The 24,042-nt window shown below is 45.4% G+C and overlaps 1 protein-coding gene across 1 annotated transcript in view; it reads left to right on the top strand.

Moving 5' to 3' along the window:
* Positions 1–24,042, top strand: part of bltp3a (bridge-like lipid transfer protein family member 3A) — a 238,498-nt gene that overhangs the window by 108,523 nt on the left and 105,933 nt on the right. Inside the window, exons 2-4 of the mRNA XM_072480504.1 lie at positions 2,062–2,224; positions 3,607–3,645; positions 5,349–5,440. Of these exons, the coding sequence (XP_072336605.1) occupies positions 2,062–2,224; positions 3,607–3,645; positions 5,349–5,440 (294 nt within the window). The remainder of the gene's footprint in view (positions 1–2,061; positions 2,225–3,606; positions 3,646–5,348; positions 5,441–24,042) is intronic.

The raw sequence follows: 24,042 nt of genomic DNA, 5'->3' as shown, positions 1-24,042 counted from the left end.
ACTTACAATATTTAGCTGTTCATCTATCCTTGCCCTTTTAGGAACACTGATCAAATACTCCAAAGTTCCAGTTGAATCAGAATTTCAGTTCTGTTTCGTGAAGAATGTTTGCAAACTGTCAAATGCTTGGAAATTCCCAGCTCCATGTCAACGTAAAAGTCCATGCATGCCTTTTTAAAATGTCGATAGTTCAGCAAACTGGATACAAGATGCATTAAATCTCAAAAGGCCACTCTATCAAGTTCAAATGTCTTTGAAGATATTGTCACATCTGGTGAGCAATAACAATTAGTTGTCAGACACAATGTGATGTCAACTAGGGGATTTTCAGCATTGATGTGCTGTGGGTGAAGGTTAAATGAAAGCATGCCAGCTTTTATGATAAAGAATCTGACTGGAATTAATTGTTAAATATTTGAAATGAAGATGGTTTATTGGAATATTGTGTGCAATTCTGGTCGCCGCATTATAGGAAGGATGTGAAAGCCTTGGAAAGGGTGCAGAGGAGATTTACCAGAATGTTGCCTGGTATGGAGGGAAGATCTTATGAGGAAAGGCTGAGGGACTTGAGGCTGTTTTCGTTAGAGAGAAGAAGGTTAAGAGGTGACTTAATTGAGGCATACAAGATGATCAGAGGATTGGATAGGGTGGACAGTGAGGGCCTTTTTCCTCGGATGGTGATGTCTAGCACGAGGGGACATAGCTTTAAATTGAGGGGAGATAGATATAGGACAGATGTCAGAGGTAGGTTCTTTACTCCGAGAGTAGCAAGGGCGTGGAATGCCCTGCCTGCAACAGTAGTGGGCTCGCCAACACTAAGGGCATTCAAATAGTCATTGGATAGACATATGGACAATAAGGGAATAGTGTAGATGGGCTTTAGAGTGGTTTCACAGGTCGGCGCAACATCGAGGGCCGAAGGGCCTGTACTGCGCTGTAATGTTCTATGGTTACTGGATGTATTTGTGACACCCAAAGAATCACATGCACAGTTGACGAAAGTTTCTTGTCTTGCAAAACGCTGTACTGGGTGCAGTGTAAGCAGGGAATGCATTCTTCTTGATGACTTAGCATTAAGCTCTTGGAATGTCAGAACCTGATTATGAAGAATGTTTAATGCTTCAAAAATTCTTAAATCCAGTTGAATGATTAGTTATGTTTTTTTAAAAACTAGTTTGAAATTTGTGTTACCTACATATGTTTTTAATTTGTCGTGCATCAACCAATTTATAAATTGTTGTTGATTATGGTTGATTAGCTGTCGCATGTTGCAAGGCACAAAAAATATACTGCAAAAATTAAAAACTACTCCCCTCTGGAATTCATAAATGTCTTATCATTAGCTCCAAGTTTAAATTCTAGTCATTTCTATGTGGCTAGTGTTCTTTGTCTTCTGGAAATTATTTAAGGGGCTGAAGCTGAGACTTTGCAGCTGCTTAATTCTACCTCAATCCTGGCACATAACATTACTGAAGAGATTTATCCTTGCTTTGGTCACCTTTACACTCCATCCAATGTCTTTGCCAGGTTTTCAATCTCCACCCTCTATGAAATCCTAGCTGAAACTTCAGGCGCCACTCAACCATCACTTCCCCATCTCCGTAAATCTAAGTTCCCTGTCTACTAAATTTAAAGTGCTCTTCAAATTTCTCACCTCCTTTGGTCTTTTTGACAGTAACTTGTTTTTCTCCCAGCATTGTTTGGCGAGTCTTCAAATGGGACAAAGGTGGATGGAGTTTGTTCCTGCTTCCTCTCAGTTTCTCTCTCCACGTTTTTTTTTTTTTAAATCAATTCTCAAAAGTCCATCTTTGCAACATTGTTCGGTCATTTCTCATGTCTTTTTCACCATGCCTGGACAGTTACTTCATTGTTAGCGTTTTCTTTTTGCCCTTTCCTTCTTATTCTCCCTCCCCCAAGTGAGTTTTCTTGGAATGTTCCTATTGTAGCAGTGCTATATAAATGTTGACATTGTCATTTTGGAAGTGGAGATTTAAAATAATAGACAAGAATATTTTCGGACCATTTTTGCCACATGACCCATTTATTATATCTGTATTTCAGATTTACAAAGAATCTCTCTCCTGACAAAATCAATGTAAGTACGCTTAAAGGGGAGGGTCAGCTTACAAATTTGGAACTGGATGAGGAAGTGTTGCAAAATGTGCTGGATCTGCCCACATGGCTGGCTATTACCAGGGTATACTGCAACAAGGCAGCCATTCGGGTGAGTAAAGCATATTTGGGCCTTTACCTATTTGTGTCGTAAGTACTGTCTTGACAGCAATTTCAGTGCTGCTTGAAGAACATGCACCATCAATTTTTATTCGCTGTGTAATGGAAGTTGAAGTAATTTCCAATGTGATCCCGTATTCCAGCTGTACTGCAGAAAAACAAGAGGTTACTCCGAAATCAACAGTGATTGATATTTGGTTTCACATGGAAATTAAAGTTGCTGTTGCTGGGTTGCACTTGTGAGCAATGTGACAAAGCTAGGAGTATTACCTGCTGCAAGATTGTCTCATAATTTTAGGGTGCTGCAGAAGTGATGCTGTAGCACTTCATCTGAATTCTCCAGATCACTGTAACTGCTTATTTCTCATGCTGGGTTCTGTTAGATAGAATAGACTGACCATCACCACCTTTGGTTACAGTTAATGGGCATATAATTCAAAGTTACCAGAAATGTAAAGAATGTATAATAAAGCAAGGAGAGGCCTACAAGAAAGAGGTCTGCCCTGTGGCCACTCGCGTATAAGTAATGTTGTCATGCTTAAGATAATGACACTTTGGAAGCTTACACAGCTGATAGTGTAATAATAATCTTTATTGTCACAAGTAGACTTTAATTAACACTGCAATGAAGTTACTGTGAAAAGCCCCTAGTCGCCACATTCCGGTGTCTCTTCGAGTACACCGAGGGAGATTTCAGAATGTCCAAATTGCCTAAAGCACGTCTTTCGGGACTTGTGGGAGGAAACTGGAGCACCCGGAGGAAACCCACGCAGACCTGGGGAGAACGTGCAGATTCCACACAGACAGTAACCCAAGTTGGGAATGGAACCTGGGACCCTGGAGCTGTGAAGCAACAATGATAACCACTGTGCGACCGTGCTGCCTTCTGGAAAATATAGTGTGACAAGTTATCCCATGTTCTTCTTGTGGAGAATGGCAGTCTTTAACCTTCCTTGGATTTATTTTTAAGCGATAACTGAATCCAAGGATGTTGAAGCATTGAATAAGGGGATAAATATTAATATGCTGCAAATGTCGTGTTTTCTTGCAATAAATTATTACAGTATGACTAAAAATAATTTCCATCTATTTTAGCATTTATAACAAAAGGCACTTAAGTAGATCAATCTCACTGACTTGTAGGTCATAAAACAAATCTTATTTGTACCAGCTGTATCGGTGTGTTTCGTACTTGAATCTTATTTCTGGGTATAATTTCATCTGGTAGAATTGCTTGAAAATAGGTCTTTGTTGAAATGGACTGTAACTTGACTAGTAATGTGATATTAATCATGTTAATATATCAAAAAAGCCAGTACGTCCTCATTGTAATTAGTCTAACAAGCAATTGTTGATCATTGCTCCTTTATTTAGATACAATGGACAAAACTGAAGACCCACCCCATTTGTCTGGTAAGGTAGATTTCCAAAGTTTAAAAGATGTCTGTCTTATCCAATATAAATCATCCTGACCAGAGATAAATGCTCCATTATTTTACATTAACTGTACCTCTGCTCCATTTCACTGATAAATTTTGGGTTGAACTTAAAAATTACACAATGTCATAAATAATTTATTTGCTGACTGCAGAATATTTTAAAATGAATTGAATGATGTGTAAATAGATTTTTATTAAGCGGATATTAAGAAATATTCACCAGGAGGCAACAGGTGAGGGAATTCCCGCAGCTCCCGACGAATGAGGTGCAGGACAGAGTGATCTCAAAGACATGGGTGGGGGACGGTAAGGTGTCAGATATATATAGGGAAATGAGGGACGAGGGGGAGATTATGGTAGATGAGCTGAAAGGGAAATGGGAAGAAGAGCTGGGGGAGGAGATTGAGAAGGGGCTGTGGGCGGATGCCCTAAGTAGGGTAAACTCATCGTCCTCGTGTGCCAGGCTAAGCCTGATTCAATTTAAGGTGTTACACAGGGCGCATATGACTGGAGCACGGCTCAGTAAATTTTTGGGGGTAGAGGATAGGTGTGCGAGATGCTCGAGAAGCCCAGCGAATCACACCCACATGTTCTGGGCATGTCCGGCACTACAGGGGTTCTGGGTAGGGGTGACAAAGGTGCTTTCGAAAGTAGTGGGGGTCCAGGTCGAACCAAGCTGGGGGTTGGCTATATTTGGGGTTGCACAAGAGCCGGGAGTACAGGAGGCGAGAGAGGCCGATGTTTTGGCCTTTGCGTCCCTAGTAGCCCGGCGCAGGATACTGTTGATGTGGAAGGAAGCCAAGCCCCCGGGTGTGGAGACCTGGATAAATGACATGGCAGGGTTTATAAAGCTGGAACGGATTAAGTTCGTCCTAAGGGGATCGGCTCAAGGGTTCACCAGGCGGTGGCAACCGTTCGTCGAATACCTCACAGAAAGATAGAGGGAATGTAAAAGAAGAAGGTAGCAGCAGCAGCCCGGGGGGGGAGGAACCAGAAGGACTCTCAGGGTTGTTAATATATATGTATAATATGTATAGGTCGTTGCTATAAATAATTGTATATTGGACTGTTAAAACATATTTTTGGAGAGTGTTTATCTGAGACAAGGCAGTTGCCATTTAGTTTTAGTTTTAGTTATATATTATTTATTCTTTGTTTATAAAACAGGTCATTATTATTTATACGGTTATATTATTGTGTAAAGGATACACAATGTACTGTGATGGTTGACCAAAAATTTTCAATAAAATATTTTTTTAAAAAAAGAAATATTCACCAGAGTGCAGGGGTCAGCTAGAACCTTCTGGAAAATTAAGGTTGTCTGTACCTGAGTTTCGGAAATAAATTTTCAGTTATTTCGATTTCGCTGAGGAGGGGGAGAAAAAAGTAATAGTGCTGTGAAATATTCCTACGGTGATCTAGTTCGTCCGGGGGGGGGGGGGGGGGGGGGGCAGTATCAAAGCCAATCGCTTCTATTACTTGGAATAAATAAATCAAGAAAATGTCACAATTGGCTCTTGCGTATATACTGCATTTCAAAATGAATAGGTGGGCACTCTGTAGAGTTTAAGCTTCAGAAATTATTCCTGTGCACTTTTAGGGTAAACACTGTAATTGCCATTCACTTGCAATGTAACATTTTGACCATATTCTTCTCCCATCACCTCTTTCCTCTAGTTCCTCGATAAGGTGGAGGTGGAAATGAGGACCTGTGAGGAACCTCGACCTCCAAATGGACCATCTCCAATTGCCATTACAGCAGGTCAAAGGTCAGTATTGTATTGTCATTTACTGTTGAGTAACGGGAGCTTCACTTTTTAAAAAAATCTTAAGATGTCTGTAGAGATGGCTAAATTCTAAGATTTCAACTTTGTGGAAATCATCCAGGCTTACTGTCGGGCAGACTGCAGAACAGGTCACGTGACCCCCTACATTAGCCCTAAATTTAAAGCTAAAGCCTCCATATAATAAATATAAATGTCAGAATTGTAACAAACTATTGAATACGCTCAAGTGAAAATAGGTATGAGGCAAAATAAATAGCCTGGCCACACAGTTTAGTGCAAGACAGCAACTAATGTGGCAAACCATCTTCCTGACGCGGTTATTCTCATTTTAGTGAGAATACGTTTGAGAGAGATTCAAGATGAACAGACTTGATAAAACAAACTTGCATAATACCTCATCGCATCTCAAAAACCTCGAGCATTTAACATCCAGCAAATTACTTTGAAATCTGCAGGTTATTATGTAGGCAAACACACAAAGATATGCTGTGCGTTATCATTGTGAGTTATCATCAAGGACAATGAGATGAGCGATCAGTCATTCTAGATTATTGCATCACTTTTGTTAGATCGACCCAGGAAAACGCTGTTACTTTTAAAATAGTTAACTTTCATTCAAACAAACAGTCTAACATCCCAACAGGAAGATAGCATGTTTAACAGTGAAACACTTCCTCAGTACTACCTGCTTGCATCTTGGGGTCTGAGTGTGTTATCACCTGAGTTAAGCTGGCAAAAGCAATAGTTGCAGATCAAAAAAAGAAATTCTAAGGAGATACAACCCACAACTGGAAACTTTGCCGCTTATTTTACAGCAAAGGGAAAAGTCAACAGCACCCAACTTCATCTCATGGCTCAGTTTGTAAATGCACAGTTTGAAATTTGATCCGCGAATTGTGCTATAGTAGGTAATGGCAGCCAGAGTATAAATGGATGAAATTGAATTGGCCTCCCCATCTCTATGGGGAGATGAGATGTGCCCAGAGTTGATGTTGGCTTTTTAGAAAAGCCTGATGCTCTGTTAGAGAATAAATTAGACTTGGTATTGATAAACTAGTTTAGGGGCTGGTTTAGCACAGTGGGCTAAACAGCTGGCTTGTAATGTAGAACAAGGCCAGCAGCACGGGTTCAATTCCTGTACCGGCCTCCCCGAACAGGCGCTGGACTAGGGGTTTTTCACAGTAATTTAATTAAAGCCTCTATTCAAGTTAAAGATTCAAATACAAGTTGTCCACAGAATTATGCCTAAGTGAGAGTTGGTACATTTTGAAAAGGAAAGACAAAAAAAAATGCAAGCAGTCTGATTTTTGTAAACCTTTTGTGTAATATTTTCTTTGCGAGGCATTATAAATCTGTTATCTTTAATGGCTAAACCTTCTATTCCATGGCACTTAATAGAACTGTTGAGGCAAATGGGTAAATTAACTTGAGGAAACAATACTGATTTAATACTTTATCACAACTCTAAAGAAGTATGTGGTATGATCTGCACCTCTGACTTGGGAGTGGCTGTTAGAAGGAATGTTTCCGTCAATATGTTCTCTCTCATTCATTTACATACAATTTTTCTCAAAGATCCAGCATTCTAGTGCTCCAAGGGAGGGAGTGTCAACATACCAATATTTGACTTAAAACATCACATCACAGAATTGTTACAACACAGAGTCTGCACTGGCTCTCTGAGCAACTCACTTGGTGCCATTTTCTCAACTTCTGCCTGTAACCCTACACATTCTTCCCATTCAGGTAACATTCAAAAGGGAAGTTTGATTCAACATTAATTTGATTACTGAGGGAACAATCTCAGACTGGCTTATTATATAGCTCTTCAACATTACGATTGTTCCAACAGTAATCAAGTTAGATGGGCAGCTCTGACTCACTTCATACACGTGCATACAGTTGGTACACAGATATGAACAAATGGGTCTAACTGAATGATAAAAAGTGATTAAATATTTCAGTGGGAATTTGGTTTGCTTTCTGTTGTGCCATGCTGTGAACGGCAAGAATATTGTTCATCTTAAGACAGGTCAGACATTCGTAACAAGAATATGCAAGTCATCCTCAGTGTTGTGGTGGAATGTCTGAGCAGAACAATAAAAGTCGACTGCTCAGCTGTGTTTTTCCTTCTTGTTGGCAAGCACTGCTCTATCTTTTATTTCCTCTTTTTGAGAACAGGATCTCTGAATGATCTGTGTCCATATTTGTTAATTGCAGATTTAAATCTCTTGAGTTGATTTGATGCAATAAAATCTTTCCAAATAAGTTATTTTGAAATAAAAATGCCTTTTGCAACCAATTGTCCCAGAAATCTGTCTTTTATTAATGTTTTGGAACTACCTAAATCCTCAGCCTGTTTTCATTGCTCTTACACATGTGTTGTTAATGACTCTAATTTACTTAGCAATGTGACACGCTGGAGCACCAGCATGGAGTGGGAGGAGAGAGTGGGCTGTTTTAATTCTCCAACTGAAAGCTGCAGTTATTCAAATAGCTTTTTTTGATTGGTTTAAAATTTCCGTCCTCTCCCGTACAAATTATTTCAGTTTGTCAGCATTTTAGCCAAGTTGCTGAAAAGGTTGGAATTGCAGCAGTTTCAGCAATTAGTCCTTTCAATAAAGTCAGTTTGGGTTCATTTTCTCTGTTCCAGCCGTGCAGAAAACAACTGAGTTCAAAATCTACAATTTCATCCAGACTGTCCCTTTAAAAATGCTGCTGCAATCTGTCTCCCTTTTTTAAAAACCAATAATTATGGGAGACAAATCTCTGAAAGGCAAGCATTTGAAGTAATCACCATGCTGAGATCCTCCATATTCTTGTATTCCAGTGAGTGCAAAATATTGCAATTACTGTAATTACACCTGACCCTTCAGTTATTTCATGACTTAGTGAACTGGTAGCCACATTAATTATGGAGGAAACCCCATGATCAAAAGCAACAATGAGCTTCACAACTTTGAAAGTGATTCTCAGATTTAGAATAAGACTAGAATGTTAATTTGTAGAGGCAGGCAATTATCTTGGCTAAATTATTTGTGAATTGTTTTCATGAGTGTGAAGATAGGAGGGAAGGATATGTAGGCCATTTGTTTCTCACATTGATAATGGAGTAAAAAGTTTGGTGCAGTCAATTCATAGTTACATCACTGTCTTATAATTCATGTGACATTGCTGCAACTGATCCTCAAAACAAACCGTGATTGGACTTTTCCAAAATATTGTGTACACAAATTACTTGCCGTTTAAAATTTCAAATTATTAAGTAGTCATATTGGAAGTGGCCCCAGCCAGAGAAACTACATTCCCTCCACCCCCCTCTTGATATATTGACAGTCTATTGGGTACTTGTGCCCATTTGGAGGGCAGTGGGGAGTTCCCATCATATCTATCTGGATCTCCTTGGTAGCGAATTGAATCAAACAAAGAAGAACAAGGTAGCTTGCCTCAACCACTGCCAACCAGTGGCCCTGACGTCTGTTATCATGAAATGTTTTGAGCGGCTAGTCCTGAGACTGATCAATGCCAGCCTCCCAGACGGTCTCGATCCACTGCAGTTTGCCTAGCACCGCAACCAGTCCACAGCAGATGCTATCTCCCTGGCTCTACAATCAACACTTGACAACAAGGACACCTATGTAAGACTGCTGTTCGTAGACAACAGCTCCAACTTCAACACCATTATCCCGACGAGACTAATAACCAAACTTTGCAATCTTGGACTTGACCCCTCCCTGTGCAGCTGGATCCTTGACTTCCTCACCAACAGACCGCAATCTGTCAGGATAGGCAACAGCACCTCCTCCACATTAGTCCTCAACATCGGGGCCCCGCAAGGATGTGTGCTCAGTCCTCTACTGTATTCCCTATGCACACATGACTGTGGCAAGATTTAACTCCAACTCAATCTATAAGTTTGCGGATGATATGACTGTGGTGGGCCCTATCTCAAACAATGTCTAAGCAGACTACAGGAGGGAGATAAATCACTTGGTTGCATGGTATACCGAAAACAACCTCTCTCTAAATGTCGGAAAGACCAAAGAACTGATCATCGACTTCAGGAAGCGTACCACGACACACTTTCCCGTCTGCATCAATGGCTCCGAAGTGGAGATGGTCGATAGCTTTAAGTTCCTGGGCGGTCACCATCACCAACAGTCTGTCCTGGTCCACTCACGTCGATGCAACAGTCAGGAAAGCCCACCGTCTCTACGGAAGCCAAAGAATTTTGGCATGTCTGATCAACTCTCTCAAACTTCTACAGATATGCAATAGAGAGCATCCTATTCGGCTGCACCACAGCCTGGTATGGCAACTGCTCGGTCCAAGATCGCAAGAAACTGCAGCGTGTGGTGAACTCAGCCCAACGCATCACGCAAGCTTGTCACCCCCACATTGATTCTGTATACACCTCACGTTGCCTCAGGAAGGCAAACCGCTTTATCAGAGACCCCTCCCACCCAGGCATTGCCTTCTTCCAGACCCTTCCATTGGGAAGAAGGTACAGAAGTCTGAAGACCTGCACATCCAGACATAGGAACAGCTTCTTCCCCACAGCTACAAGACTCCTCAACGACTCCCCCCTCGGACTGATCTGTTCCCTGTAAGAACACTATTCATGGCGCCCTATGCTGCTCTTGCTCATGTATTTGCTTTGTTTGGCCCATTGTTCCGCGCTGTAACCAATCACTTCGTCAATGTTCTCTGTTGATCATTCTGTCTACTGTGTACGTTCCCTCGGACGCAGAAAAATACTTTTCACTGTACTTCGGTACATGTGACAATAAATCAAATCAAATGGCTGGACTCAAGTGAAGAAAATCGGATCCTTCATATGCTGCCAGACGGGAAGGAGGTGTAGGTATTAGAAGTGTAGTTGCAATATCAAAAGTGGAATGGAAGGGGAGGGTTATGAGGTAGAGCAGATGCAGTAAGTAGGACTTGTTTTTTTTCTCAATTTGAAGCTGCTAAAGCTATAGTAATGAAGTCTGATGCAGGTAAGTTTTTAGTGTGTTTTGGGGGTTATTTAAGCATTGGTGCAGACTCAAAGGATAGTTGGAGTGGTTTAAGTGTCAGTGGGGGAGCATTTTGCAGACAGCAATCACATTAGATTCAAGATTGTTGTGGAAAAGGATCAGGATTGGCCTGAAATTCTAAAACTGGGAAACGGACGATTTTAATTAAATCAGCTATGATTTGGCCAGAGTGGACTGGGAGCAGACACTTGGGTCAATCTGTGACAAAACAGTGGGATGCATTCAAGAAGGAAATCAGGAGAGTTCAGGGCCAACATGTTCCAATAAAGAAAAAGGGTGAGACCAACAAATCAAGTGAACCTGGATATCAAGAATTTTACTAATTTTATATTGTCTCCATGTTCTTCCTACCAAAAATGCACCACTTCACACTTCTCCGTATTAAATTTAATCTGCCAAATATCTGCCCACTCCACCAACTTATCTATGTCCTTTTGAATTTCTACCTCTTCGCAGTTTACAATACTTTCTTGTCATCTGTAAACTTTTAAATTTGCCCCTGCACACCAAGATCTAGGACATGAATACATATAAGGAAAAGGAAGGTTCCCAATACCAGCCCCTGGAGAACGCCACTACAAACCTTCCTGCAGCGTGAAAAATATCCATTGACCATTACACTCTGCTTCATAGTATTCAGCCAATTTTGTGTCCACATTGCTACTGTCCCTTTTATTCCAAGAGCTGCAACTTTTCTCTCAAGTCTGTTGTGTGCCACCGATTTGAACGCTTCTGAAAGTCCATGTACACCACAAACAGCATTACTCTAATCAACTTTTCTGTTACCACCTCAAAAAGTCCCAATTTAGTTAAACACCAGACCCACTTTTAGAAACACATACTGATTCTTCCTAATCAATCCATATTTTTCCATGGGACTACTAACTCTGTCCTAAATGAATGTTTCTAGAAGCTTGACCATAATTGACTGTAATTGCTGAGGTTATCCCGTTTTTAAACAAGGACGAATCATTTGCAATTCTCCAGTCCTCTGGCACCCCCCTTAAATCTAAAAAAGATTGGGAAGTTGTGGCCAGCACCCCTGCAATTTCCATTCTCACTTACTTCAATATCCTTGAATGCGTCTCATCCGGTCCCGTGCTTTCAGTGCTGACAGTCAATTCAACACCACCTCATCAACTTTCAACCCTTATAGGGACAGAGTTTCCTTCTCGGTCACCGTGTCTTAGGTAGCATGCACCTACTCTTCTTTGAAATAGTGCCATGGGATCTTTTGTATCCACCTGAGTCGGTCGATGAGGCTTCGGTTTAATGCCTCACCCAAAGGATGTCACCTCCAACAGTGCAATGCTTCCTCGGTGCTGCACTGAGAACACCTTGATTTTTGTACTCAAGCCAGGGAATGAGACTTGAATCCAGAATCATGGTTGTTCAGAGATGAGTATGCTACTCACTGAGCCATGGCTAACATTAGTTCAAGGCACCTGCCTGGACTTGTGTGTATAACTATATGGGTTCAGTGTAGAATTTAATGAGTGCTATGTCAGGCTTGTGTTGTATTTTGGTACAATGGTAAATGAAGATCCTATTTCAGTTGCATGTAGCTGACCCCATTGCACTATTTGAATAACAGCACAATTCTCCAGTGTTATTCCTCAATCAATAATTCCAGACGCAGACTAAACTGTTTTTATTAGTGCAACATTGCTTTGTACCAATTGGCTACTGTCATGGTTCATGTAACGGGGAAATATTTTAAAAGTAATTATTTGTCTGAGAAGTTTTTGAAGACTTCCTGAGGACGTGTAAGACACTATAATCAGTCAATTCTTCCTACAAGTCTTCTGCCAGTGCCTTGATTTGCCAGTGTAATAGTGTCTCCCTTTTAAAGGGTGAAACTTTGCGGGCCACGTGACCCACCCGGAACATATGGAAGTGGAGCGTGTGAACCTGGTCCTGTCAGGTGCCAGGGCGCAGACTCTGGGAGCAGGAGATCATCGGAGTAAACCTGGGTGTCGAGGGAACTAATCCTGTGTTGGAGTCATGATGTTCTCGACTCTCTCAAACTTCTACAGATGTGCCATAGAGAGTATCCTATCCGGCTGCATCACAGCTTGATATGGCAACTGCTCGGCCCACGATCGCAAGAAACTACAGTGTGGTGAACTCAGCCAAACGCATTATGCAAGCTTGCCACCATCCCATTGATTCTGTCTACATTTACCGCTGCCCCAGGAAGGCAGACAGCATTGTCAGAGACCCCTCACATCCAGGCTTTGCCCACTTCCAGACCCTTCTATCAGGCAGAAGTCTGAAGACCTGTACATCCTGACTTCAGAACAGCTTCTTCTCCACAGTTACCAGATCCTCTCCCTCGGACTGATCTGTTCCATAAAAGACACCATTCACGATGCTCTACGTTGCTCTTGCTTATGTCGTATTTGCTTTGTTATTTTGCCCTTGTTCCATACTGTAACTAATTATTTATTTGTCGATGTACTGTGTACTCTTTCGCATTCACTGTAACTATCTACTTTTTTTGTCTACTGTGTACGTTTCCTTGGCCGCAGAAAAATAGTTTTCACTTTACGGTACATGTGACAATAAAGTTCTTCCTTTGTCAATCAGTCACCATTGTGATTTAGCTCAACCTCGTTGTATCACCTCGTGCCGTAATATTGCCAACGAGAATAATCAGTCTGGTTGAAAGGGGGATCTGCAAAAGGGACTAGATATGCCATTATTCAGGGGGGAAATCAAACCGTTCGATTAGGCGGTTGAAAACTGGGCCCAAAGGCTTCGATACATTTTTGCTGTCAATTAAATAACGGCCGACGACCAGCAATAACTTGTATTACTCAGTTTGTGGTCTGCCAACCTTCATGCGAATCCTGACATCGCTGGATACCAAGTCCTTTGATCAATTAGTGCAACTAGTGAAAAACCACTACAAACCCCAGTCTATCATTATGCAGCGCTATAAATTCCATTCACCTATTAGGGGTTCTGGACAAATAGTATCTGCTTTTGTAGTCGGGCTACGACAGATGACTGAACATTGCGAGTTTGGTTTATCTCTTATTTTTAAAATAAAATTTAGAGTTACCAATTAAGGGGCAATGTAGTGTGGCCAATCCACCTACCCTGCACAGTGGTGGGGGCGAGACCTACACAGACACGGGGAGAATGTGCAAACTCCACATGGACAGTGACTCAGAGCCGGGATCGAACCTGGGACCTTGGCGCCATGAGGCAGCAGTGCTAACCACTGTGCTACTGTGCTGTCCTGAGATTGGTTTATCTCTTGAGTGATGTGTTACGTGACCGTTGGGTCTGTCGTATCAATAACTTTATTCAGAGGTTTTTTACAGGCAGAAATCAGAGTATCCTTAGACAAAACGGTTGAGTTGGCTAAAGTGACTGAAAGCCCGGAACAAAGTGTTTTTGAGTTCCACGGCCTGCAAAGCAAGGTAAATCAGTTATGGTGAGAAACGGTGGCCATTCAAAAGATTCATATTGAGACTGCAGCGAAGCCTGTGAAAGGAAACAGTGACCTTTGGTCATTGGCTCTAGAGGCTTGTTATGGTTATGGGGAGATGATCCCCAAGACCGATGCAAATGTAAAGAGTTAATTTGTTTCAGATGTAATAGAACGGCCATATATAAACCAGATGCAAAGTCAGACAGACTACACCTAGTGACTCCAGTAGTGAAGTTAAGCAAGACACCCCATCAGAATTGTTAATGGCCATCTGCAATACAGGTGCTGCTGCCATGGTGGTAGGAGAGCAAACAGATGTCCACAGGGAGGCCTGCAACTCAGCGGCCAATTTAACCACCTATGCTGGAGAATCCCCAAAGATAATGGGCATGGCGTCAACGCTAGTATCATAACAGCACCAGTCGGAGGCGGCATGTGGCACAGTGGTTAGCACTGAGACTGCGGTGTTGAGGACCCGGGTTCAAATCTCGGCCCTGGGTCATTGTCTGTGGAGTTTGCACCTTCTCCCCATGTCTGCGTGTGTTTCACCCCTACAACCCAAGATGTGCAGGTTAGATGGATTGGCCATGCTAAATTGCCCCTTAATTGGTTAAAAACAAAAAATTGGGTACTCTAAATTTAAAAAAAATAACAGTACCAGTCTGCTCAGTTGCCCTTAATTGTAGTAAAGGAAATTCGGTAAAACTGGTTGGAGATATTGAGCTTCACAGATGGGGTTTTCCAGGAACTTCTGGCACAGCAGGAACCTTTGGGCAGCACAATGGTTAGCACTGCTGCCTCACAAAGCTAGGGATCGGTGTTCAATTCCGACCTCAGATGATTCTGTGTGGAGTTTGCATGTTCTCCCAGTGTCTGTGTGGGTTTCTTCTGGGTGCTCCGGCCTTCTCCCACTGTCGAAAGATGTGCAGGGTAAGTGGATTGGCCATCCTCATTTGTCCCTTCGTGTCCGAAAGGTTAGGTGGTGTTGTGGTTGACCACCCTGGTTCCACAGGGCTCAATACTGTCTCCTTTGTTTTTTGTGGTATGTATCACTGATTTGAACCTGAATGTAGGGAGTATGATTTAAGCTATCAGATGATACAAAAATTGGTTGTGTGGCTGATAATTAAGAAAGCTGTAAACTACAGGAAAATATTAATGGACTAATCAGGTAGATGGGGTAAGGCAAATGGAGTTCAATCCAGAAATTAACCAAATAATGCATTTGGGACAGTCTAACAAGGCAAGGAATACACAACAAATGGTACAATACTGGGAAATGAGGAGGAGCAGCGGAATCTTGGAGTGCATGACCACAAGTGTCTGAAGGTGGCAAAATAGGGAGAAATGGTGATTAAGAAAGCAAATGGAACACTTTTTCCTTTCGCGAGGTATGGAATATAATTGCTGTATGGTTATGCTGGTACTTTATAAAACATTGTTTAGGCCACAGCTGGAGTGTGGCATGCAATTCTGGCCACCACCTTATAGGAAACATGTGATTGCACTAAAGAAGGTCCAGAGGAGACTTACAAGGATGTTGCCTGGGTTGGAAAATTTTAGTTATGAGGAAATGTTGGAAAGGCTGTGTTTTGTTTTGGAACAGTGGAGAAGTGTATTAAAATGTAAGGGATGCAGATTAGGAAATTAGGTTACGGATTTCCTAATCATTCTAATCTACATCCCTTACATTTTAATACAGGGGCATAGCCAGGGGCATAGATTTGAGGTCAGAGGTAGAAGGGTTAGAGAAATTTCAAGAGGGAATCCTTTACTCGGAACTAATTGCCTGAAAGAGAGGTCAGGCAGAAACCGACACATTTATTTGGGTATGAAGCTGGAGTTCTGTAATCTGTAAAACTGGTAAGTGGGATTGTGGCCATGAATCAGCCAGTGCAGACACAATGGGCTGAATATTGGCCTCCTTCTGTGATGTGAATTTATATTCCTCTGATTCAATACGTCTAGCAACAATCACTCATTGCAAAACTCAATTTGAGTGGTGTAATATCTACTGAATTGCTCTGCACTGCACCTAAATGGGAACCATATCTCTTTTTAACGATCCTATGTTCAATAAACTTGTATTTTTATCAACATTGTAAAATAGTGATTGTATCAAGGATTTCTGGAACAATAGTTTTGTAATTGCTAATGACAGCTACCCAATAAAACCTATTTTCATATAATTATCTAGCTGACTTTAGAATTTTCACTTTTTAGCTGAAAGTCTCCTGTTAGTCACAGCAAACGTTTTTTGGATGGAAAGTACAGTACAATGTGTAAACTATATTACCTTTAATCAAGAAGTTTGGCAAATCTTCAAATAAGTGGATTTCGTTTTTCAGGGTTTTATTATTTTTGCAATTTCCACCAGTAGATAGTCCTCGTTCTCGTATTCTTCAGTTGCTTATATTTTCTGTAGTGCTTTTCTTCACAAATGTCAAAGTGGAAGACCTCAACTTGTAGTAAAAGATTGTTTTTCTATTGGGCATTTTCTTTTTTTTTTAGAAAACATTTTATTGAAGCATTTATAATTTTAACATTTAAACATTCTAAACAACAGAGCGATCCGACACACCGCACCATCCAACATAACCAACTTCCCCCTCGCCTACCTCCTTACTGCCTGTATATTTGATTTCCTATCCTTATTCTACAATGACATGCCTCCCCCCCGGTCAGTTGTCCTTAAAGAAGTCGCTGAACGTCTGCCACCTCTGAGCGAACCCCTGAATTGAACCCCTCAAGGCGAACTTAATCTTCTCCAGCCTGAGAAACCCTGCCATGTCGCTGACCCACACCCCTGACTTTGGAGGCTCACAGTCCCTCCAGCCCAGCAAAATCCGTTGCCGTGCCGCCAGGGAGGCAAAGGCCAAAACGTCGGCCTCTCTCCCCTGCTGGGCCCCAGGATCTTCCGACACCCGAAATATTGCCATCTCTGGGCTCGGAGTAACCCTCCCTTCCAGGACCTCTGACATGCCATCTGCAAATCCCTGCCAGAATCCCCTCTGCTTTGGACACGCCCAAAACATGTGTACGTGATTCACCGGACTTCTCCCGCACCTCCCACACCTGTCCTCCACATCCTCAAAAAACCTACTCATCCGGGCCATAGTTATATGAGCCCTGTGGACCACCTTGAACTGGATCAGGCTAAACCTGGCACATGACGATGAATTGACTCTCCTCAAGGCCTTTTCCCATAGTCCGACTTCCAACTCCCCTCCCAACTCCTCCTCCCACTTCCTCTTCACCTCCCCGATTGGGACCCCTTCCCACTCCATCAATTCCTTATATATTTCTGAAACCCTCTCCTCCCAAACCCCTGTTTTAGACATCACCTTATCCTGCAGTCCCCCAGAGGGAGGCAAGGGAAGCTTGGAACCTGCCTCCGGACAAAGTCCCGTACCTGTAGGTACCAAAATCCGTTCCCACCCAGCAACTCAAACTCCTCCTCCTAATCTCTCCAGGCTCGGGAAACCCTCTTTAATGAAGAGATCACCAACTCTCTCGATCGCTGCATGCTGCCACCTCCTAAAGCCCCTGTCCAGCCCACCCGGAGCAAAATGGTGGTTAGCACAGTATTGGGTAGTTTCTAAAGTTCTGAAAGTACCTCTGTGTTCACTGGGCTGTGAAGTTGTATCAGAGCAAGATTTCCGCCCCAAACCCTGTTTTCGGTTAACTTCATTTATTCCAAAAGTCCTCATATGAATTTTTAAATTAGACCAGGTGTTTTCAACGGGAATAAAGCCAGTTTTGTCATTGGTTCGAGTCCATTGTAACTGTCAGAATGCTGTACACTTCAGTCACCATAGTTACCCGTCATCAACTATACATTTTATTGAAGTTTACATTTATACACTGTACAGTAGATGATTGAAACGGTTAATGCTCACAGTTTACATGCTGTTCCTTTATTGGCACCGTCTCTTCTCGCACGCTGCCCCCCCCCCCCCCCCCCCTTACCTTTCTACTATTTTCAGGCCCTGTCTTGGGCCCTTTCCTCCGCCGTAAATGGATTATTTAAAGCTCATTTTGTTCTTATGGCTTTGTGGGAGGCCCTCTGGCCCCCTTGTTGGTCTCTCCCTGGTACCCTCCTGGCGTTACCTTGGGTCTGTCCCCCGTTGCTGTCTGCTTCCTTTTGCTGCCTGCTTTCTGTGGCCCTGGTGGTTCCTATCTGTTCCCCTGCTCCCCTCCCTTTCTATCCATTATTGGCTTCAAACTGGTTTTAGGATAGGCTGATGAATTACCCCCATGCTTTGTGGAAGTCATTGTCCAACCCTTGGATGGCGTATTTGATCTTCTCCTGATGGAGAAATTCCGATACGTCTGCCAGCTAGTCTGTAGCTGTGAGTGGTGCTGCTGATCGCCAGCTGAGCAGGATTCTCTGGTGGGCGATTAAGGAACCAAATGCAAAGGTGTTGGCCCCATATGAAGTTCTGGCTGGTCCAATATCTTGAAGACTGCCACTCTAGGGGACCGCTCCACCCTTACCCCTGCAACCTTGGACATCGCCTGAAAGAAGGCTGTCCAAAACCTGACCAGCTTGGGGCATGCCCAGAGCAAATGGGCATGGTTGGCCGGGCATCCCTGGCACTGTTCACATTTGTCGTCCTCCTCCCAGAAGTGCCTGTTCATTCGGGTTATGGTTCGGTGTGCTTTATGCACCACTGTATGAGGCAGGAGGAGGTGGAGTGGGCCCTACTTGGTGCTTCATCCCCACCCTACTTCCGTCCCGAGTTCACCTTCCCATTTCTGTCTTGCTCTGTCCAGTGGTGCTCTCGCCCTTTTTTAAAAGTCGCCGTTTATGTCCCTGCAGTTCCCTTTTTCCATACTGTCCAGAACCAGTAGCTCCTCTTAGAAGATGTTCGGAAAATTGAATTATAAATATAGTGGGCAATTCAAGGGCTAAAAGCCTGGGATTACATTGTGTTTGTTTGAAAAGGGTTCTGTTTTGCTTCTAGGAAACAGCAGGTGAAATTGAGGAAAGAATGTTTTTTCCAGTCTGGGCTGATGCATAATAGTTTGCCTGGGGAAGTCCCAGGAGAGTTATGGGCTTTTGCAGCCTGCAGTGATCATTTGTTTTTTTAGTCGGGGTAAATGAGGGATGTTGGCTAACGGAAAAGTTTCGTGTCATTTTGTCATCTGTGGCAGGTTTTGCTGGGAGTTTCCCGCTGGCTCTGTCGACAGGTTCCCCACCACTATCTAACAACACTTGGTCACTTTTTTGGGATCAGGGGAGTTTCTCACCGGTTTAGCCCACACTTAGAATTATCTTTATCACTGGGGAGCTGAACTCACTGGCCAGACTGGCTCCTCAGAGATTGGGCTGCCATTTTGAAAGGGTGTCCTGATCAGTGAGCTTGTGGGCCCTCCACCCAAGAGCAATGTCACCCCCCCACATGTATGTGAAGTTCTCTCCCTAACCCCCCCCCTCCAAGTGAGAACCCCCAGCTATGGGGTCGCTCAGTGTCCCCCTTTCAGGTCTTCGCTCGCCCCCTTCCAGGAGCCCCCCCCCCCAAACCTTATGGAGACCATACCCACCCTGCACCATCTCCATCCTCCTTTCATGGGCATAGGCCCCCTTAGGCCCTGACCCTTGGCAGTGCCAAACTTGCACCTGAGAAACCAGGCACTGGCACCCTGGGAGTGCTCATAGTCAATAGATGTTTACAGCATGGAAACAGACCATTCGACCCAGCTTGTCCATGCCGCCCAGTTTCTATCACTAAACTCATCCCCCTTGCCTGCATTTGGCCCATATCCCTCTATACCCACCCTGTCCATGTAACTGTCTAACTGCTTTTTAAAGGACAAAATTGTACCCGCCTCCACCACTGCCTCTGGCAGCCCGTTCCAGATGCTCACCTCCCTCTGTGTGAAGAAATCTCCCCTCCCGTCTCTTTTGTATCTCTCCCCTCTCATCTTAAACCTATGCACTCTAGTTCTAGACTCCTCTACCTTTGGGAAAAGATGTCGACTATCTACCTTATCTATGCTCATTATTTTATAGATCTGCTGGATTTGCGGTGCCACCCAGGCACCTTGACATTTCCAGGTGCCTGTGTTCCAGGGGAAGGGCCAGGGGCCAACCCTGCACTATTCCTGCCACGCAGGGCCCTCCGATGGACCTGGAGGCACTCCGGGTGCCATTTCCACCGTGTCAATATTTGTGTGGACCAGTCCTGAACGGCACTGGGCTGGGAACTCCCTTGGCAGGCCGTTAGACTAAGTAGGTTTAAAATCTAGTTAAGCGCTTCTGGCTTGGTCGTGCCCATTGTGGGTGGGATTCTGGATGCACCGCCTTGCGGGACTTTGGTAAATCCCATGAGGCATAGTGGGTGCCAAGAAGCCTACAGGAGGCCTCATCTGGCATCTACCGGCCACGTTGCGCTCCGGTTGGGTGTGACATGGCCGGTAGATCGCGCCCGGTTGAGCGCAACTTGACCAGATCGTGCTCAAGGTGATTTCTGGGTGGAGCTGAGAAAAACAGAGGCAGAGAGTTTGGAGAAGCTTTGAAAGAACGAGAGGAGCTGAGTTCTGATCTGCCTGACCTGAGTCCACAATTCATTCCTAGTGGGATAGTTTAAAGCAGTGCAGTCTTTTCTGAAGTCTAGAAAGAGGCTGAAACACATGGTTGAAGCAGCTATTTGAAGATTTTCAGCCAGAGTCTGAAACGGTTCTCACCAGAGCCAGTGTCTGTTCTGTGCCGCAAGTATTACTCTGTGCTCTGCTAATTTTAAGATAGATTAAGAGCAGTATGTTTCTGTTCGTGTTGTTTAATGGTCAATTGTATAGTAGTGTTAAGGGGTAATTGTAAGCTGTTCTTTTTTAGGTGTGAAGACAAAAGTTGAATATTGTATTTATTTTGACTGACTGCACCCTACCCGCCAAGGACAGCGGCAACGCGTCCCACCTCTTGAATTCCTCCTCCATTTGCTCCACGAGCCTTGTGAAATTAAGCCTCTGCAGGGCCCCCCAGCTCCTGGCCACCTGGACCCTCAAATACCTGAAGCTCTTTTCCGCCCTTTTTAGTGGGAGCTCGCCAATCCCCCTCTCCTGGTCCCCTAGATGAACCACGAACAGCTCGCTCTTCCCCATGTTGAGCTTGTACCCCGAAAAATCCCCGAATTCCCTAAGGATCCTCATTCCCTAAGGATCCGGCATTCCCCCCACCGGGTCCGCCACATACAGCAGCAAGTCGTCCGCGTAGAGCGACACCCTATGCTCCTCCCCACCCCGCACCAACCCCCTCAGTGCCATAGCCAGGGGTTCAATCGCCAGTGCGAAGAGCAGCGGGGACAGGGGACACCCCTGCCTCGTCCCTCGGTGCAACCGAAAGTACTCTGACCTCCTCCTGTTTGTGGCCACACTTGTCATCGGGACCTCATACAACAGCCTAACCCACCTGACAAACCCCTCCCCAAATCTCTTCAGCACCTCCCACAGGTACCCCACTCTACCCTATCGAAGGCTTTCACAGCGTCCATCGCCACCACTATCTCCGCCTCCCTTGCCGGCATCATGATAACGTTCAAAAGCCTCCGCACATTCGCGTTCAACTGCCTCCCCTTCACGAACCCCGTCTGGTCTTCGTGGATGATCTGCGGCACACAATCCTCAATTCTCGTGGCTAAGACCTTCGCCAGCACCTTGGCATCTACGTTTAGCAACGAAATCGGCCTGTAAGACCCACACTGCAGGGGATCCTTGTCCCGCTTCAGGATCAAGGAGATCAGTGCCCGGGACATTGTTGGGGGCAAGCCCCCCCCCCTTCCTCCCTTGCCTCATTGAAGGTCCTAACTACCAACAGGTCCATATATTTTTTATAAAATTCGACCGGGAAACCGTCCGGCCCCGGTGCCTTCCCCGCCTGCATGCTCCCTATCCCTTTGGTCAGCTCCTCCAGCCCAATTGGGGCCCCCAATCCTGCCACCAGTCCCTCCTCCACCTTCAGAAACCTCAATTGGTCCAGAAAGCGGCCCATCCCTCCCTCCCTCTCGTGGGGGCTCGGACCGGTACAATTCCTCATAAAAGTCCCTGAAGACCCCATTGATGCCAACCCCACTCCGCACCACACTCTCTCCCCTGTCCTTCACTCCCCCGATCTCCCTAGCTGCGTCCAGCATCCGAAGCTGATGCGCCAGCATCCGGCTTGCCTTTTCCCCATACTCGTAAATCGCCCCCTGGTCCTTCCTCCACTGCACCTCCGCCTTCCTGGTGGTCACCAGGTCGAATTCGGCCTGGAGGCTGCGCCTCTTCCTCAACAATCCTTCCTCGGGCACCTCCGCAGACCTCCTGTCTACCCTCACCATCTCCCCCACCAGCCTCTCCCTCTCCCCCTGCTCCCTCCTCTCCTTGTGGGCCCTAATGAAGATCAGCTCTCCCCTAACCACCGCCTTCAGCGCCTTCCATACCATCCCCACTCGGACCTCCCCGGTATCGTTGGCCTCCAGGTACCTCTCTATACTTCCTCGGACCCGCTCGCTCACCTCCTTGTCCGCCAACAACCCCACCTCCAAGCGCCACAACGGGCGCTGGTCCCTCTCCTCCCCAGCTCTAAGTCCACCCAATGCGGGTCGTGGTCCGAAATGGCTATCGCCGAATACTCGGTATCCTCTACTCTCGCTATCAGCACCCTGCTCAAAATAAAAAAGTCGATTCGGGAATAAGCCTTATGGACATGTGAGAAGAATGAAAATTACCCGGCCTTGCAAATCTCCAAGGGTCCACCCCTCCCATCTAGTCCATAAACCCCCTCAGCACTCTAGCCGCCACCGGCTTCCTACCCGTCCTAGACCTGGAGCGATCCAGTGCCGGATCCAGCACCGTGTTAAAGTCTCCCCCCATTATCAGGCCCCCCACTTCCAAGTCTGAGATCCGACCTAACATGCGCCGCATAAAACTTGCATCATCCCAATTCGGGGCATACACATTGACCAGTACCACCCTCTCTCCCTGCAGCTTACCACTTACCATTACGTACCTACCGCCATTGTCTGCCACAATGCTCGACTCCTCAAACGATAGCCTTTTTCCCACCAAGATCGCCACCCCTCGATTTTTGGCATCCAGCCCCGAATGAAACACCTGACCTACCCACCCTTTCCTCAATCTTACCTGGTCTGCCACCTTCAGGTGTGTCTCCTGGAGCATAACCACATCCGTCTTCAGCCTCTTCCGGTGCGCGAACACGCGGGCCCGCTTGACCGGCCCATTCAGTCTCCTTACATTCCAGGTTATCAGCCGGATCAGGGGGCTACCCGCCCCCCTCTGCCGCCGACTAGCCATAACCCCTCCTCAGCCAGCCACGTGCCCGCACCCCACGCCCAGCCCATTCCCCAAGGCGGCAGACCCCCGTCTGGACCCCCCCCCCCCTCCCCAACTTGCTCCAGCTCCCCCTTGACCGTAGCAGCAGCAACTCGATTCCCCCCCCCCCCCCCCCCCCCCCCCGGCTAGGACCCATCCGAGCTGTTTTACTCCCCCCATTGCACTTCCGCAGGTCTGCTGACCCCGGCCACTCCCGCCTCTCCTTCGACTCCTCCCATTGTGTGACACACCCTCCTCTTTCGTTCCCCATCCACAGGCTCTCCCCCTCCCCCTTCCATCCTAAGCGCGGGAAACAACCCTCGCTTCCCCGGCCCCGCCCCCTCCAGTGTTCAGCGTGGGAAAAAGCCAGCGCTTTCCACCTACCCGGCCCTGCCACCTCTGATGCAGCTTCTTTTACAGGCCCAGTCCCCTCACCCCTGACTCGGGCCTCCCCCTCCCCCGCGGTGCCCCATCTCACCGCCGGCCATCCACACCTGTTCCATTTGCTTACCCCCCCTCCAAGAGCCCCCCCGACCAACCCAACCAAAACAGTGCCTAACCACCCTCACCGACCAGAATGAAAAAAAACACAAAGAAAAAGAAACCAAGAGCAAAGGACCCCCCCTCAAAAAGTAACATATCAACCGCAGTCCCCAAACGCCCATCCCGACCCTCAATCTGTGTCCAACGTCTCGGCCTGAACAAAGGCCCACGCCTCCTCCGGAGACTCAAAATAATGGTGCCGGTCCTTGTAGGTGACCCACAGTCGCGCCGGCCGCAACATGCCAAAC

The sequence above is a fragment of the Scyliorhinus torazame genome, chromosome 17 (assembly GCF_047496885.1).
Source record: "Scyliorhinus torazame isolate Kashiwa2021f chromosome 17, sScyTor2.1, whole genome shotgun sequence".
Classification (NCBI taxonomy): domain Eukaryota; kingdom Metazoa; phylum Chordata; class Chondrichthyes; order Carcharhiniformes; family Scyliorhinidae; genus Scyliorhinus; species Scyliorhinus torazame.
The sequence above is the reverse complement of the archived record's forward strand: the minus strand, read 5'-3'. Positions and strand labels throughout refer to the sequence as shown.